Here is a 15981-nt window from a genome sequence, read left to right on the forward strand (position 1 = left end):
GGAGCCACGCGCCATCTTCCTCCTCAACGAATTTCACTCCATGGTGCAAGGTGACAGCACCGTATCGGCGTACTGCCAGCGGCTGAAGATCAAGGCCGCCGCTCTTCGCGACGTTGGCCATCCTGTCCAGGACTCGCAGCTCGTCCTCGCCCTTCTGCGCGGCCTCAATCCACGCTTCTCCAACACAGCCGACGACATCGCCAACTCCGCTGTCCTTCCCACATTCGCCAGGGCCCATGACATGCTGGCCCTAAAGGAGCTCCGTCTCGCCAACGACGAAAAGACGATCGCCAGCACCACCCTCACCACCGCCGGCTCTGGCTGTACCAGCCTGTGCGGGTGTCGTGCTCTCGCTGCCACAGCCACCTCTGGAGGTCCACACAACCCACACGTGACCGGCTACGGCAGCACCAAGGGCGGCGGCGGTGGCAACAGCAGCGGCAGCAAAGGCAAGGGCAAGGGCCGGTGCTGGAACAGCGGCCCTGCGCAGCAGCGCGGCGGCGTTGGCCAGACTGGTCAATACCGTCCCATGGGCCCCTGGCTTTGCTATAATCCATGGGCGCCACAGGGCCCTCCTTCGGCTCAGCAGGCCGGTTGGCACCCAGGCGTGCTTGGCGCCCCTCCTCAGGCTCACACGGCCTTCGCGCCTCCGCAGCCTCCCACGACATTTGCGTCGCTCCACATCTCTCCACCAGCTCCCATGTGGAACTAGGATGGTCTTGTCGCTGCACTCAATCAGATGCATCTCCAGGGCCAGCATCCCTGGGTCCTGGATTCCGACGCCTCCTCCCACATGAGCTCCTCGGATGGTATACTCCTCTCTCGTCATCCTCCTCACTCTTCCATTACAGTTGGCAATGGTGCACATCTTCCTATTTCATGTCGTGGCAAGTCTGTTCTTCATACACCAGCGTCCAATTTTCATCTTAATAATGTCTTAGTTGTCCCATCTCTAGTCTGCAATCTGCTATCTCTCCGTCAATTTACTAGGGACAACAACTGCTCTATAGAATTTGACTCTCTTGGTTTTTCTGTCAAGGATATCCCGACCCGACACGTGATGCTTCGTTGCAATAGTGCTGGTGATCTTTACACCTTCCCTGCTGCATCTTCCGCTCCACACGCCAGTATTGCCATCTCCATCGACCTCTGGCATCACCGTCTTGGTCATCCCAGCTCCACCACCATCGACATTCTTCGTTGTAATGTGTCCATCAGCTGTGATAAAGTAGAGCAACTGCTATGTCATTCTTGTTAGCTTGGCAAACATGTGCGCCTCCCTTTTTCATATTCCAATTCATATACTTCCATGCCTTTTGAACTTGTTCACTATGATGTATGGACATCCCCGGTTGCAAGTGTATCCGGGTATCAATATTATCTCGTTTTACTTGATGATTTTACTTATTTCTGTTGGACCTTTCCCCTCACTCGCAAATCTGAAGTCTCCATACCATAGTTTTCAAGGCGTCGCCTAGGCGTCCAGGCGTACCCAGCTCGCCTGGGAAACAGTGGCGCCTTGTGGCCTAGGCATCGCCTAGGCGCCGCCTAGGCGTCCAGGCGTACCAAGCACTCGCCTGGACGCCTAACCACCTTTTAAACTATGCTCCATACATATTGCAAATTTTTGCAATTATGTCCACACTCAATTCAGCCTTGCCATCAAAGTTGTCCAAGCCGACAACGGCACCGAGTTCGTAAACAATACCCTTCATACTCTCTTTGCTTCCCGTGGTATTCATTTACGCCTCTCGTGTCCATATACCTCCCACAAAATGGCAAGGCTGAACGTCTTCTTCGCAGATTGAACAACATCAGTCGCACGATGCTCCTCCATGCACACATGCCTGCTCAGTACTGGGCTGAGGCGCTCGCCACAGCCACATACCTTCTGAACAGGCGTCCATGCTCCGCTGTTCGCCACGGCATTCAATATACTCTCCTCCACAACAAACCTCCCGAGTACTCCCACTTACGTGTCTTTGGGTGTCTTTGTTATCCAAACCTGACCACCACGGCTCGCCACAAACTCTCTCCTCGCTCCACAGCATGTGTTTTTCTCGGCTATCCATCTTCCTACAAGGGGTACCGCTGCCTCGACATGGCCACTAAGCGCGCCATCATCTCTCGCCATGTGGTCTTCGATGAGACTTGTTTTCTCTTCGGGCTTTACCCCTCCAGGTCCTCGCCAAGCGACCTGGATTTTTTGCTTGCAGGTACTACAGTGCCGGTGCGCCCTGCACCTTTGCCCTCTGCCGCTGGGCCGTCACATCCCAGTTTCATTGAGGAGCTGACCGACGACCCCGCCATCTTGTTCCACGGCCCTGTACTTCCTGCTGCTCCACCAGCAGTTGCTCCTCTAGCGGCTGCTCCTCCAGCGGCTGCCCCGGCTCCAGCTGCTCCTCCAGTGGCTGCCCCTCCAGCGGCTGTCCCGCGGGACATCCGGCTTGTCTACAGCCGTCGTCCACGGGCGCATGACAGATCCTCTACAGCACTAGGATCGGCTACTGCATCTGCTCAGCAGCCTCCGGCTCCTGTTTAGCAGGCTACTGCCCCTGTACAGCCGGCTACTGCTCCTGTACAGTAGCCAACGACGCCCGCAGCTCCTTCGGCACCTCCCGTATAGCAGGAACGACGCATCACGTGGACCCAGTCTGGGGCCATACCGGTTATGCGGTATGTGGGGCTCTCTGCGACAACCACTCCGTCTCCACTTCCCTCCAACTACCGTAGCGGTTTGGCTGATCCAAACTGGCGTGCGGCCATGGCTGAGGAGTACAAGGCGCTCATCGACAACGGAACAAGGCGCCTCGTGCCCCGGCCACCCGGCGCCAACGTGGTCACTGGCAAGTGGATCTTCAAGCACAAGTACCACTCCGATGGTACCCTCGCCCGCCACAAGGCTCGCTGGGTGGTTCGTGGCTTCTCCCAGCGCCACGGCATCGACTACGACGAGACATTCAGCCCGGTGGTCAAACCAGCAACCATCCGGGCTGCCCTCAGCATTGCTGCCTCACGCGCCTGGCCTATTCATCAGCTAGACGTCAAGAACGCTTTCTCCATGGACATCTGGAGGAGTCCGTCTACTACCAGCAGCCCCTAGGCTTCGTCGATCCTGTTTTTCCTGATCATGTGTGTCTGTTGCAGCGCTCCCTCTACGGCCTCAAGCAGGCTCCCCGAGCCTGGTACCAGCGTTTTGCGACATACATTCGCCAGCTCGGCTTCGTCGCCTCGGCTTCCGACACCTCCCTCTTTGTCTACAAAGACGGGACCAGTATGGCCTACCTGCTTCTGTACGTCGACGACATCGTACTTACTGCGTCCTCAACGACATTTCTACAGCAGATCATTGGGCGTCTCCACTCAGAGTTTGCCATGACTGATCTGGACGCACTCCATCACTTTCTCGGCATCTCCGTCACTCGCTCCGCTGACGGCTTGTTCTTATCACAGCGACAGTACGCCGTTGAGCTCCTTCAACGTGCCGGCATGGTTGAGTGTCACTCTACGACGACACTTGTTAACACTCATGCCAAGCTTTCTGCCACCGCCGGTGCCCCTGTTGCTGATCCGTCTGCGTACCGGAGCCTTGCTGGCGCACTCCAGTACCTCACGCTGACTCGTCCTGACTTGGCATACGCCGTCCAACAGGTGTGCCTCTTCATGCATGATCCCCGCGAGCCACATCTCTTGATGATCAAGCGGATTCTACGCTACCTGAAGGGCACTCTCTCCTCCGGCCTCCACATTGGTGTCGGCCCTGTTCAGTCCCTGGTCGCCTACTCTGATGCCGACTAGGCTGGCTGCCCAGACTCTCGATGCTCCACCTCTGGCTATTGTGTCTACCTCGGCGACAATCTGATTTCTTGGTCCTCCAAGCGTCAGACCACGGTCTCCCGCTCTAGTGCAAAAGTAGAGTACTGTGCTATTGCTCATGTGGTGGCCGAGTGTTGCTGGTTGCGCCAGCTCCTGCAGGAGCTCCATGTTCCCATTGCTTCGGCGACAGTTGTCTACTGCGACAATGTCAGCGCTGTCTACATGACAACCAATCCCATTCATCATCATCGCACGAAGCACATTGAGATTGATATTCACTTCGTCCGTGAGAAGGCCGCCTTGGGCCAAGTTCGGGTCCTTCATGTACCGTCCTCTCACCAGTTCGCAGACATCATGACCAAGGGCCTTCCTGTACAGCTATTTACTGAGTTCAGGTCCAGTCTATGCGTCCGGGATCCTCCCGCTTAGACTGCGGGCGGGTATTAGGCAAGTCTATGTGTGATTAGCTATGATTAGCACCTGCTATGTATACTTGATTGTATTCCTTGTATACCCAGGCATATTGGCAATATATATGAAGGTCACCCCCCCCCCCCCCCCCCCCCCCCCATATTGGGTGTGAGGTGTGTCTACAAAAGTTCTAAATGTGCTGTTCTAATTGGTCCTACAGCGTAGTAATATGTTTATGAAGACGGTTAATGACGGTTGCTATCTGATGGATGGTTAATGATGTCTTTAGCGATATTTTCCTGTGATAAATACATATGTTTAAACCACTTTATTTTATCCTACAAGCTGCAAATCCTGCATGGATCTTGGAGCTAGAGCTATTCCAAACAGCGAAACAGGCCCTATTTGACAGCTTGAAGCCATGTTTAGTTGTTCCTTTTTTATGCTAATTGCCATGAAAGTTGAAATAGAATAACCATTCCAGATCTTAGCGTACAGGCTTGCTTCTTATGTGATCAGCCTAAGACTTTTCTTCCTTTAATGTGTTCATTTGGCTCCTGCACATCCTTGCGCTTGATTTGATTAATCCTTTGAAGTTTTGAATTTATTTTCTGAAAATTCAAATTTATGTTGCAGTGCCACCAGCACATCGTTTGCACAGCCTTCTGGGATTTCATTAGCTTCTGGTATTCATTGTTGACTCCGTTTTCCCGTTCTGTTTCTGATCTGATGGCACTGAGTATAGGACTTAAAGTAATTTTATCACAGAAATGCAGGAGTTATTTGTTGCTGATAGTGAAAGCAGTTCCATTCGAGTTGTTAATTTGAAGACAGGAGGCTCAAGATTGCTGGCTGGAGGAGATCCAGTATTTCCAGAAAATTTGTTTAGGGTATTTGTCTCTTAATACAAAAGATGTTCTGTTAATTTATTTGATGCTAATCTGTCTGGGCATTTTTAAGTCGGATACTTTTGTTTCAGTTTGGAGATTATGATGGGACTGGCTCAGATGTGCTACTCCAACATCCCTTGGGTGTTGCTTATGCCAGTGACAATCAAGTATATATAGCTGATTCCTACAATCATAAGGTAGTAACCTTATTTTGACACCTGTCAAGTGTAAGATATGTGTGTAGCTAATTACAAAACTAATTGCACAGATTGAGGCTAATTTGCAAGATGAATCTATTAAGCCTAATTAGTCCATGATTTGACAATGAGGTGCTACAGTAAACATATGCTAATGATGGATTAATTAGTCTTAATAGATTCGTCTCACGAATTAGCCACGGCTTCTGCAATTAGTTTTATAATTAGCTCATGTTTAGTCCTCCTAATTAGCATTCGAACATCTGATGTGACAAGGGCTAAACTTTAGTCCCGGGATCCAAACACCTGTCCTAGACCAGAGTCTCGGGCCATAGATGTTCTCCCTATCCTCTTCTTGACATGGTACAGAGCATGGTTTCTAGGCCTCTAGTTCTTGCCTTGTCCCTGTCCCCTAGTTCCATCTTCTCCTCTTTCCTTACTGTGACTCCAATTGTGCCTCCTGTTTCAGCTTCTGACACATCACCTTCTGGTCCAGGTCCTCCAACTACATTGCTGCATCTCGCGTTCCCCCTGCAGCTCCTGATACTTTTCCAACTATAGTTTCATTTCAGAGTTCTTGTAGTCCTCTCTCACTTCCCCCTTGATGTTCCAGTCAGCAGGACAGATACTCCTGAGCACATAGCACTGCTTATGCTGACTTCCAGATGTGATATCGATGCTTGTACTGATTACAGCCATTATGTAGGGCCCAGAATATCCAGCACTAAACCTCTTGTGTATAAACTTATAGAGTAAGTTAATGCAATAACTTTGGTAGTTTTCTCCTATCCTTCTAACAGTCCCATCTTGTGCGAAACCAGCTGACAACGATAACATGATAATTACTGTCAGACGGTAGGATCCAGGTCTCCCACCCACCCAAAACAAATAAATAAACAACTAGTTTTCTCCTACCCCAGTTGAACATCTTGCACCTTCTGGGAACGGGTGAGGACCTTTGTGTGCTCAATGACTTACTCCCTCCGTCTCAAAAAGAATGCACATGAGTCAAACTTTTTTAAGCGAGATGTGGATTCTTTTTGGGACGTAGGGAGTATTAGTCAACACTTAGACGATGGCATGACAACCATGTTAAAGGTAATGCTTGTCGCATAAGGCACAGGTGACTGTAACTGTGGAAAAATGGTTATAGTAAACTAATTACTAGTCCAATGTTGCAAGTAAATGGAACCAGGTTTTAAAATACCAACAGTGCACATAGTCCATTTTTCCAGTTCTAGATTTCATAATGGAGCAGTTCCATATCTGCAAAATTAGTTGTTAATAAATAATATATTATATTGTGTGCCTTTTTTCTAATTCATTCTCGTTTTTTCTTATCCTAATCTGAAATGGCAGATAAAAAAGCTAAATCCCGTCACAAGAAAAGTTACAACTATTGCTGGAACTGGGCGTGCAGGATACAAGGATGGTCCAGGCTTGGCAGCTCAAGTGAGCTAAAACTTAGACCACATTTTTTTCTTCTTTCCTTAAGTTGACAATTTCTGATAGATCTATGATGCAAATCAAATGACATGATCCGCATTACTTGCTATCTAGCTTAACTGTAGTCTTTAGATAGGTAGAGGGTTTTGCTTTCTTTAGCACTCTATTTTCTTTTCTTATTGTGACAAACAAATAATTGTGACTAGGAACAGCTCGGTGACAATTTTTTTTTAATTTTCTGGATGCAGCTTTCTGAGCCAGCAGGACTTGTTGAAGTTGGAGATGGTAATTTCGGTATTTATATTCATTTTCAGTTAATTATTATAACTGTCATACAAGTCAACTTATACCATAGCATAATCATTTCTCTAGAGTTGGTTTCCTGAATTTGCCAACTAAAAATCTCATCTGGATTCTATTTTTCCTATCACTACCCTCACTTCCCTTCTACAATCAATTCATTTGCAACGAAAGTCTGGTTAGTAAAACAGATAGAAAAAGTACAGCATGTCTAAAAGACCAAAAACTGAAGGGAAAACAAAAACAAGGCTAACATGATCCTGACTAACCTGCACTTCATATTATTCAGATTTCTAGGCGTGAATTTTTTTTTTCGGGAGTTAGAAGAGAGCGAGTCTCCCTTAGGAACAACTAATAACTAAACTCTTTATTATATAAAGGTTGTCCCCCCATAGTTAAGCATTCTATTCCAACAGTACCTCTTAGTCTTCGGAGGCACTTTATGAAAATTTCTTCGGTTCCTCTGCGACCAGTACCCTGATGAGCCAATGTGATAAGCTCCTTGATGACAAACCCCAAGTAATTGTTGTCTTGTACTTGTGTGTGTCCACCAGAGAGAACCTAGTGTGTGTTTGTGATAAACTCTCAAGAGAGAGGGAGTGATTTGCAGCAGTAATTTGTAGCGAATCCCAACACCTTTTGCTAAATTCAAAACAGAAAACAGATGGTCAGGTCTTTGATACAAGGCAAAATTTCCTACGGGACATGAAAAGTGATGTCCTGTGGCCAGTAGACAAAGAAAAGTTGAATTGGCTGACTGTCACTCTGGTGATGTTTTAATTTGCTAGAAGACACCGCGCCCATTAAAATAATCATTTGCAGCCTGAGAGGAAAGATGAATGTGGTGAAAAATGTCATTTTTGTCCCTGGCCTTTTCTTCTTCCTCCCTTTCTCTCTCCCGCAACACCACCGCGCTCGGCCCACACCACCACTTCTCCCTCAGTCGCCATTGCTGTGCCTGGCTCTAGCAGGCCTGCTCGCCACCACTGTCGGCCCGTGTGGCATGTTCTGCTTGCTTGCCCCACTCATGTTCTGCTTGCTTGCCCCACTCACTGCCACCGTCAGCTGCAGCCCGTCGGGCCACTCGTGTCACCGGTTGTGCATGCACCCCGCTTGCCACCACTGCCGGATGCAGCTTGTCATGCGCAGTGCGGCGTCGGCTGCCGACCGCCCATCTTGCCGCCACTACTGATGTGCCTCGCCCACACCATTGCTACACATGAGAAAGAGAAAAAGGGGAGGAGGAAAGAGAAAGAAGAGAAAGGGGAGAGAGGAAGAAGAAAGGGCTAAGGGTAAATTATCTCTCCTCTCGAGCTGGTAATGATTATTTAATCTGCATGGTGTCTTCCAGCAAACTATCACATTACAGAGTTCCAGCCAACTAACTGAAATTCTTTCTGTGTCCATTGGCCACACAACACCAATTGAACTTTTTTTCTGTGTCCGTTGGCCACACCATCACTTCCCGTGTCCTTAAGCAATTTTAGCATTGATACAGTTATTACTTAATAATGAATACAGCTCTTGATATTCTACATTGAAAATTTTCCTCCTCATTTATCCCTTGTGTTCTGCTGTACTGCAAATTGAAAGTGAATATAATACAATGGCGTAACTGATATATGTACAGGAAGGCTTCTTGTAGCAGATACAAACAACAACACAATCAGATATATAACTCTTAGTGACAAAGGTGCTGAGGTGAAGACACTAGAGTTGATCGGAGTCCAACCGCCATCACCGAAACCGAAGGCATTGAAACGCCTAAGACGGCGGTTATCAGCAGATACAGATGTTATTAATGTCGATGGTGGTTCTTCAAAGGAAGGATTCTTGTCTCTTGCAATTACAGTACCTGATGGTTACCATTTCTCCAAGGTCAATAATAACCAGAAGACATTGTTTTTTCTTATCTTACTTTCTTTGTATCATTCATGATAATTACTAGCGACTGTGGTACAACATTCAATAGTGCTTGTATTAACATCTTTTCGCTGAGGTGTAGGAAGCTCGCAGTAAATTTGATGTGCAAACAGAGCCGCCTAATGCAGTTGAGATCGAGCCAGCGAACGGTTTTCTAAACTCTGAAGGGCTGGCATCACTTAAGTTCAGAAGGATATCGTCATCGTTGTCAATGGGAAGGATAAACTGCAAGGTAGTGACATGGAGTCAGCAATGACATTAATTAATTTGTTAGATAATTCACACTACCTTAGTTTTATCTCTTGGCACATGAATCAAGATGTGACAAATGACCAAGTTAATCCTAGAAAGATATGGGAAAGCATCTTAATAGATATAGAAAGAGTGTTGTAATTAATTGGTGCCATTTGATGGGGGCAGTGGTAAAAATTGCCTCAAGGTAGGATGATTATAAGTGTAAACAAGATCAAATGCTAGTCACCCTTTCAAGTTGTATTACAGGTGGTACAAGTTCCCTGCTAGGAAAATAGTCAATACAGACCATCCTATTCATACGGTCATCGTAAATTTGTGTGTATGCCCTGCTGGAGTTAGGATGTACGGGGCCAAATCACGTGTGCCATTGATAACCCCAAGATTAGAGGGACTCTGCTCTAGGATATGCTATGTGCGCCATTTGTTGTTTCTTAGTTAACAGAAGTACTGCAGTGTTGATATTTTTATCATATATTTACTGGTTGTACAAATAGACAGGTCAACTAAAGAAAAGTAATTTCCTTAGTATTATCAGATTATGCATTTGAGTATGTTCTATTCTATCTTGTAGGTTTACTACTGTAAAGAAGATGAAGTTTGCCTTTACCAATCGATTGCCTTTGATGTCAAATTCCGTGAAGAGGCAGAACCCAATCCAGCACAAATTACGCTATCCTATTCTGTTTCGCCAAGAGATAATTCAGGTAGTACACAACTAATAGCTGCTAGAAAGAATGCCAAGGTGTAGTCAGACTCACGGTGAATGTTTTACTTGCATCATTGTATTGATTGTCAATTTGGCCCTAGGCCCACAATGCTAAGTGTTTTTTATTGTTGAAGTTCAAGCTTAACTTCCGTATGCTGTGTAGCTGACATGCTGCTTGTAATCCAGCTCCATTGTCTCCCCTCACTGCACAACAGTGTTAATGGAGTAGTTTATTATCAGTTCAGGAACACCGTATGGAGTCCATTTGTTGGAACCCTGTTAACCCTAATCATTGATGAATGTTTGTTGAATCGAACAATTTTAATCCAAGCAAAGGGTTGTGGTGCCTTGCATGTGATACAAAACACTGCCTGCTTGCCTATCTGCAGCACAAAATCTGACAGCGGAAGTTTTTCAAATCATGGTCTTGCACATGCTCCTTGTCCAAATAATAAAACAAAATGATGAGTGCAGGCATGTGCCATGAAGAATTCAGTTGTGGTCATGGTAGCCGTGCATTGTGATCTTTGAGTATCCATGAATGGCGCAAGGAAATGTGTTGATCTGAATAAAATGGTAATGCAGTTTATCAGTTCGTGGCAGGCCTGTTCGGTTGGCTGGTTCGTATCGTTGCTGGTTCGTAAAGAAATACTGCTGGCTGGTTTGTGTGAGAGAAAAATATTGTTCCGGTTGAAAATTTATGATCGTTTACGAGAAGCCACGGTCAAACAAACGGGCTGATTAGCTGTCACCTTTTACAACCAACGCTAGGCCACGTTTAGTTGGTCCCCAATTCGGCGCCGCCGGATTTCATGGAGCTACGGTAGCTACAGTAGCTTTTTGTTTTTATTTGATAATAATTGTATAAACATGGACTAATTAGGCTCAAAACGTTCGTCTCGTAAAGTACAATCAAACTGTGTAATTAGTTTCTAATTTGGTCAACATTTAGTACTCCATGCATATACCGCAAGTTTGATGTGACGGGAAATCTTCTTTTTGCATAGTGTCAAAATTTAGATTTTGGGTAAACTAAACAGGGCCCTAGTGGTAGCTCCCTGAATTGGTGATGGTTTCTGTTGCTGATTCATGATTGATTGTACTGTACAATTATCGATCCATCATGGTCCGTGGCGGCAGCATCGCGTTTGGGACAGGTGGAAAGCATGGGACCCATGATTTTGTTTCAGTGACTCACATTTGGCGGTGCTGCTGTGCTGGTTCCCCGGTTCTTTTGCGATTCCTGCCATGAGTTTCGTAAGGCAGCTGGCACGTTTCTTTGACGTGTTATGTCATATACACTCATGTTGTACCGTCGAAACCTGTGTTTTTTAAATATCCTCCTACCATCTTCCAAGTGATTAAGGTGACAGATTTGGTCCGTGTTGGAGCCCGGTGAATCGGTGATCTAGTTTGAGGATTTCGGTGGGACACACATGAGTCAGGACTAGACCAATGGTCAGATTGTTTATGCTATTTCACCCTCAGAATCCATGGATTAGGCCGCTGCCATGTGTTTGAGCAGTGGCATGGGCCTCACTTGTCACTTCTCCATTTGCAAAGCAGTTCCTGTTTTCGGTCATCATGTTTCTGCATGAGCAGCATTTTCGCTGTCTGAAAAAAAAATGGAGCAGCTTAAAGATGTTGGGACTGAATAACGGCTCTGTACTTCATCCGTAAAAGGGTGCAATTTTAGTATACTGCTGAGTCAGATTATTTTAAGCTTAAGAAACTTTATATAATTCCTTTGACTAAAAATAGATAGGACGGATGCAGTAGTTGTCTCTACATAGGCTGTTTCTTGACCATGCCTTCCATTAGCTGGTTGTTGGCAACCCCTACCAACCTTATTGTTGCATGATGAAGTGTACTAGCTTGGTAATCAGCTGACACGCGATCTTTTGTATGACCAGCACAAGATCATCCTCTCTTCGACTCATTGAGCATGCTCGACCGATACGTTCATGCACCGAGCGCCAGTGGCAGCCGGTGGCCACCGTGCACTGGCCAGGGCCTGTTGGGCCCTGCCAAATTTGTCAGGAACAGTCCTGTTCGGTGAAACCTGTTCATCAACATGGCCCGATGGCATCTGGCCGGCGTGGCCTCGCGGAGTCGAGAGAGTTTGAACCTTGAAAGCAGGCAGTGGTGTGCCCTGCAAGCAGCTGAGCCTTGTGTTCACCTTTTATCTCGTGTGCAGGCAGGCTGCCAGAGCCCAGAGGATGCTGCTGTGCTACCCAGAGCTTTTTGCCGGAAAAGGCCACGGTGATGCCGAGCAGAGCATGGTTGCTCGGTTGACTGCTCTGTTATGGACGTTAATACGAGATGCGTTTCGTTGCATGCGTGGTTAGTAGTTAGTACGTATATATAGGTATAGCTGGAAATCGCCATGCGGAGCGGACGCGAACGCTCGCACAATCGCCGTGTTGCCCTGCCCGATCCGAACCGGTTGTAGTGTCCATGGAAACGAGTCTCGCGAGCGGTCAAATATTGAGAGTTGTGTTATTGGGCCTGATCGCTTGTCTTATAATCTGTACTTTTTAGCTTGTTTTTTTAGCTGGAATAATATTTTTCTCTCACAATAAATCAGCGGGAACAGTGTTTCGACTTATTTTTTCAGCGAAGCGAACGGGACCAATATTGACACCCAAATAGTGAAATGTCTCGGCACAACCTGTCGCTCAGAATCCAAGCACCAATTCGTCTGGATCGATCAGAATCGGATCCATCATCCATGGGAGTCTCGTACTGAGGGGAGGGGGTCCAAGTTGCTTGACGCAGCCTACCTCTGCGCCGAACCGAAACACGTACCGTACATGAGGAAGGATGAAAACGGTAACGAGGTGCCCGTCGTATGTCGCCATCACCGGTCGATCAATCCGATCTAACCAAGAGGCCGCAGTCGTTTTTAGACCTAACAAGGATGATCTCTGCTTCATCATAAAGATTGGCGAGCCACAGAAAATTGTTGCGATGAGGTGCCACTAGTGTCGGATTCGGTATAAAAAATCCAGGCCTCCCCACGCGGTGTGGTTTGGCAGCCAGGCCTCGCCATATTGGTGGATCCATCCCTGGTTGCTACAGTGTTGGTAAAATGGTGTAGAGTACCAAATATGCTGTTAAATGTTGCTGAATGTGTAGAGTACCAAGTATGTCGTAGATATATGATCGGCTGCCCTACCGTTGCTTCTAGCACATTCTACTGTTGCTAACGTCTGCAATACAAGAAGCCGCAGCTGTACTAGCACAGACGATCATAGTTGTTTTAGCACAGACGACCAGTGTTTTCGAATGTTATTTCTAAATCTCCAAAAACAGGTGGTTTATAGAACTTATGGTTTCTTAAATCAGTGGCTCAAGTTATCGAAGGAGGAGGCCCGCAGCAAGACGGAGACGACACTGTTGAAGATGGAGGAAGGGCTGTCAACTTGGTGACGTGCGTTTTCTGAAGAACATGATGATCCCGAAGCTGATCCTTTCTCTCTCTCTTTTGGTCTCATTAGTTCTTGTATAGGCTTCTGTTAAAGTGATGTTACGGCCTTCTTCGGTTTACCCCATATTCAGCTTGTTTGGCTTCTTTTTTTTAGTCGGAACAGTGTTTTTCTCTCACAACAATTTAGCCGGAACAGTGTTTTCAGCCAATTTCAGCCAAGTTTCAGACCAACGAACGGGCCGTCCTGGTGATCTATGCATGATCATGTAAGCTGGTAAACCCAGCAGTACCTTCTCTCAACAGCTTTCAATAGAAGCCGGGACAACGTGCCTTTGGTCTAATAAAAATATAGGCTTACCTCATATTCGGCTTGTTTGGCTTCTTTTTCCAGCCGAAACAGTGTTTTTCTCTCATAACATTTCAGTCAGAACAGCGTTTTTTAGCCAATTTCAGCCAAATTTCAGCAAGCCGAACAGGGCCATAGAGTACCAGAGGAAAGAGGAAGTTTCTTCTTATTAAGGCCGGTAGCAAAATAAATTTGCGCCATTTGATCTCAGTTTTACCGTCCAGATTTACTCTCCTATTTCTTTACTGTTTCTCCACGTGTCAGCCTTCCAATGGTCAACAGCAGCAAAAATATCTCCTTGTCGGTCCATCTCTCCATCCGTAAAAAAAGAGCCTTTCCCTCGGTCTCTCCCGATGTGGCACGCAGCGGGAGGGCCGGGCCTCTCTCTCCCTCTCCCTTCCTCTCTCTCTCTCCCGACGTCGCGATGTACCGGCTGGGCCCCAGCGCCGTCGCCTCCGCTCAAGGTGCTGGCGGGTCAACGGCGCCCCCGGGCTGCGTACGCTGCAGCGCGTGGGCCCCCGTGGTGGCCGTCCCCATCCACGGCGTGGCGCACGACCGGGTCCCGCCGGTGGCCGCCGGCGTCGCTGCCTCTCGAAGCTGTCTCCTCCCGCCAGTCTGCGTGTGCTCCTGTGCTCCACGAAACCCTAGCTTCCTGTGCTCGTCGACCCCGGCTGCGTCGCGAGCTGCCCCTGGCGGAGCGTGGCCTCTTCCTCGGCGGCGGCGGACGCCGGCTCAGCTCGGTGGCCGGATCTGATGGTACCTCATCCTGTTCTCCCTCAGATCCAGTGTCCCGCCATCTTCCCTTTTGCGCAGGTGCTTGTTGGCTATGCTGGTAAGCTTTTGATTGGCCTTGGTGCTTTTTATATATCATGATTTTTATCCATATAGTCTTATGTTCTAGGTTAATACCCTATGTGTTCACTATCTTGTAAATATGACTTCCGCTAGAAAATATTGTGTTCAGTATATTGGGCATGATTACATGATATTGATCCCACTGAACTTCGTCAGCCTTGTGAAAAATGGTTCCATGTTTACAGATTATTTGCATCAGGCTTGTGAAAAATGGTTCCATGTTTACAGATTATTTGCATCAATACTCTATGCAGATCTAGCGCTGCGCCAGTGAAGCATGCAGATTATAATTCATTGTGATGCGTACACATCGATTCTCATAGCACATCATCACAAGGCGGCAGCTGCTTATTGTACATTTGGATCAAAATACATTTGGATCAAAATATTTGATGCCATTGCTATTAGACAAAAAATGGAGAGTATGTGCTAGTTTCATAATAATCATACCACACCAACTCGTCAGCCAACAATAGGCACAACGTCAAGGGCTCCTACATTGTGCATAGGCGGCAGCTGCTTATTGTACATTTGGATCAAAATACATTTGGAACAATAGGCACAACGTCAAGGGCTCCTATATATATAAACAGTTGATTTGGTTAATTTTTTTTATCATATATGCACCCTTTAGAGTATATGTCTATGCACCCACAAGGTAAGTACACCATCTCTAATTTGCTCTTAGAGCGGGTGCAACAATGGCCTTATAGCCAAGCTAATGCTGATGTGAAGGAGAAAAGAGATGATAGCTTGGCTCTCATGCAAGTACCAAGCTGGGCACGAATGCATATGCAGTTGTGGACCCAAATAGCAAGTGTTGTGAGGAGAAATAAGAAAGAGAAAAAAATAGAGACAAATAGGAGACAATTATTGTATAACTTGGCTCTTATAACTTAGCTTATAGCCAAGCGCTTGGCTCTACTCCTCCCTCTGTCACAAATTAACCGTCGTTTTCGGTTTCTGTGCCGCAAGTGTGACTCGATTTATAAAAAATACGTGTAATATTTATATCTTCAAATAAATTTGCTAAAAAACTAGATTTAGAGATCTTTCCGAAAATATTGATTACCATAAATATATTTTTTTTAATATATGTTTAGTCAAAGTTATTTCTTGAGAAGCGAAAACAACAATTATTTTGGGACGGAGTGAGTATTATTGAGCTTGCTCTTGCTCCGCCACTGTTAAACTCGCTTAGCTATTCGCATATTCCTATTATATTACCTAGGCGCCCAGTTGGACAAACATGATCCCCACCGTGCCGATCCTTTCACCTTTGTATTGGAGCCTTTTCCGGTGTGCCATTATAAAAGATGCTCCATTCCTACATGCCACTAAAAAGTTCACACGGATTCTGGTGTCATAACGCTAAACTCTTGTCCAACACGCCATTCTGTCTAGTT

General features: G+C 46.7%; 2 protein-coding genes across 2 annotated transcripts; both read left to right on the plus strand.

Annotated features, from left to right (window-relative positions):
- Positions 1-40: 40 nt before the first annotated feature.
- LOC136537243 (uncharacterized) lies at positions 41-712 on the plus strand. Its single transcript, XM_066529284.1, has one exon. The coding sequence runs from the start codon at positions 41-43 to the stop codon at positions 710-712; it is 672 nt and encodes a 223-aa protein (XP_066385381.1).
- Positions 713-4760: 4048 nt separating this feature from the next.
- On the plus strand, positions 4761-10194 carry LOC136532655 (protein SUPPRESSOR OF QUENCHING 1, chloroplastic-like). Its single transcript, XM_066525259.1, has 8 exons — positions 4761-4913; positions 4996-5117; positions 5207-5314; positions 6674-6766; positions 7009-7045; positions 8691-8938; positions 9066-9215; positions 9810-10194. The coding sequence occupies exons 2-8, from the start codon at positions 4998-5000 to the stop codon at positions 9984-9986; spliced, it is 933 nt and encodes a 310-aa protein (XP_066381356.1). The 5' UTR covers positions 4761-4913; positions 4996-4997; the 3' UTR covers positions 9987-10194.
- The last annotated feature ends 5787 nt before the right edge of the window (positions 10195-15981 follow it).

The sequence above is a fragment of the Miscanthus floridulus genome, chromosome 2 (genome assembly GCF_019320115.1).
Source record: "Miscanthus floridulus cultivar M001 chromosome 2, ASM1932011v1, whole genome shotgun sequence".
In the NCBI taxonomy this organism is placed as follows: domain Eukaryota; kingdom Viridiplantae; phylum Streptophyta; class Magnoliopsida; order Poales; family Poaceae; genus Miscanthus; species Miscanthus floridulus.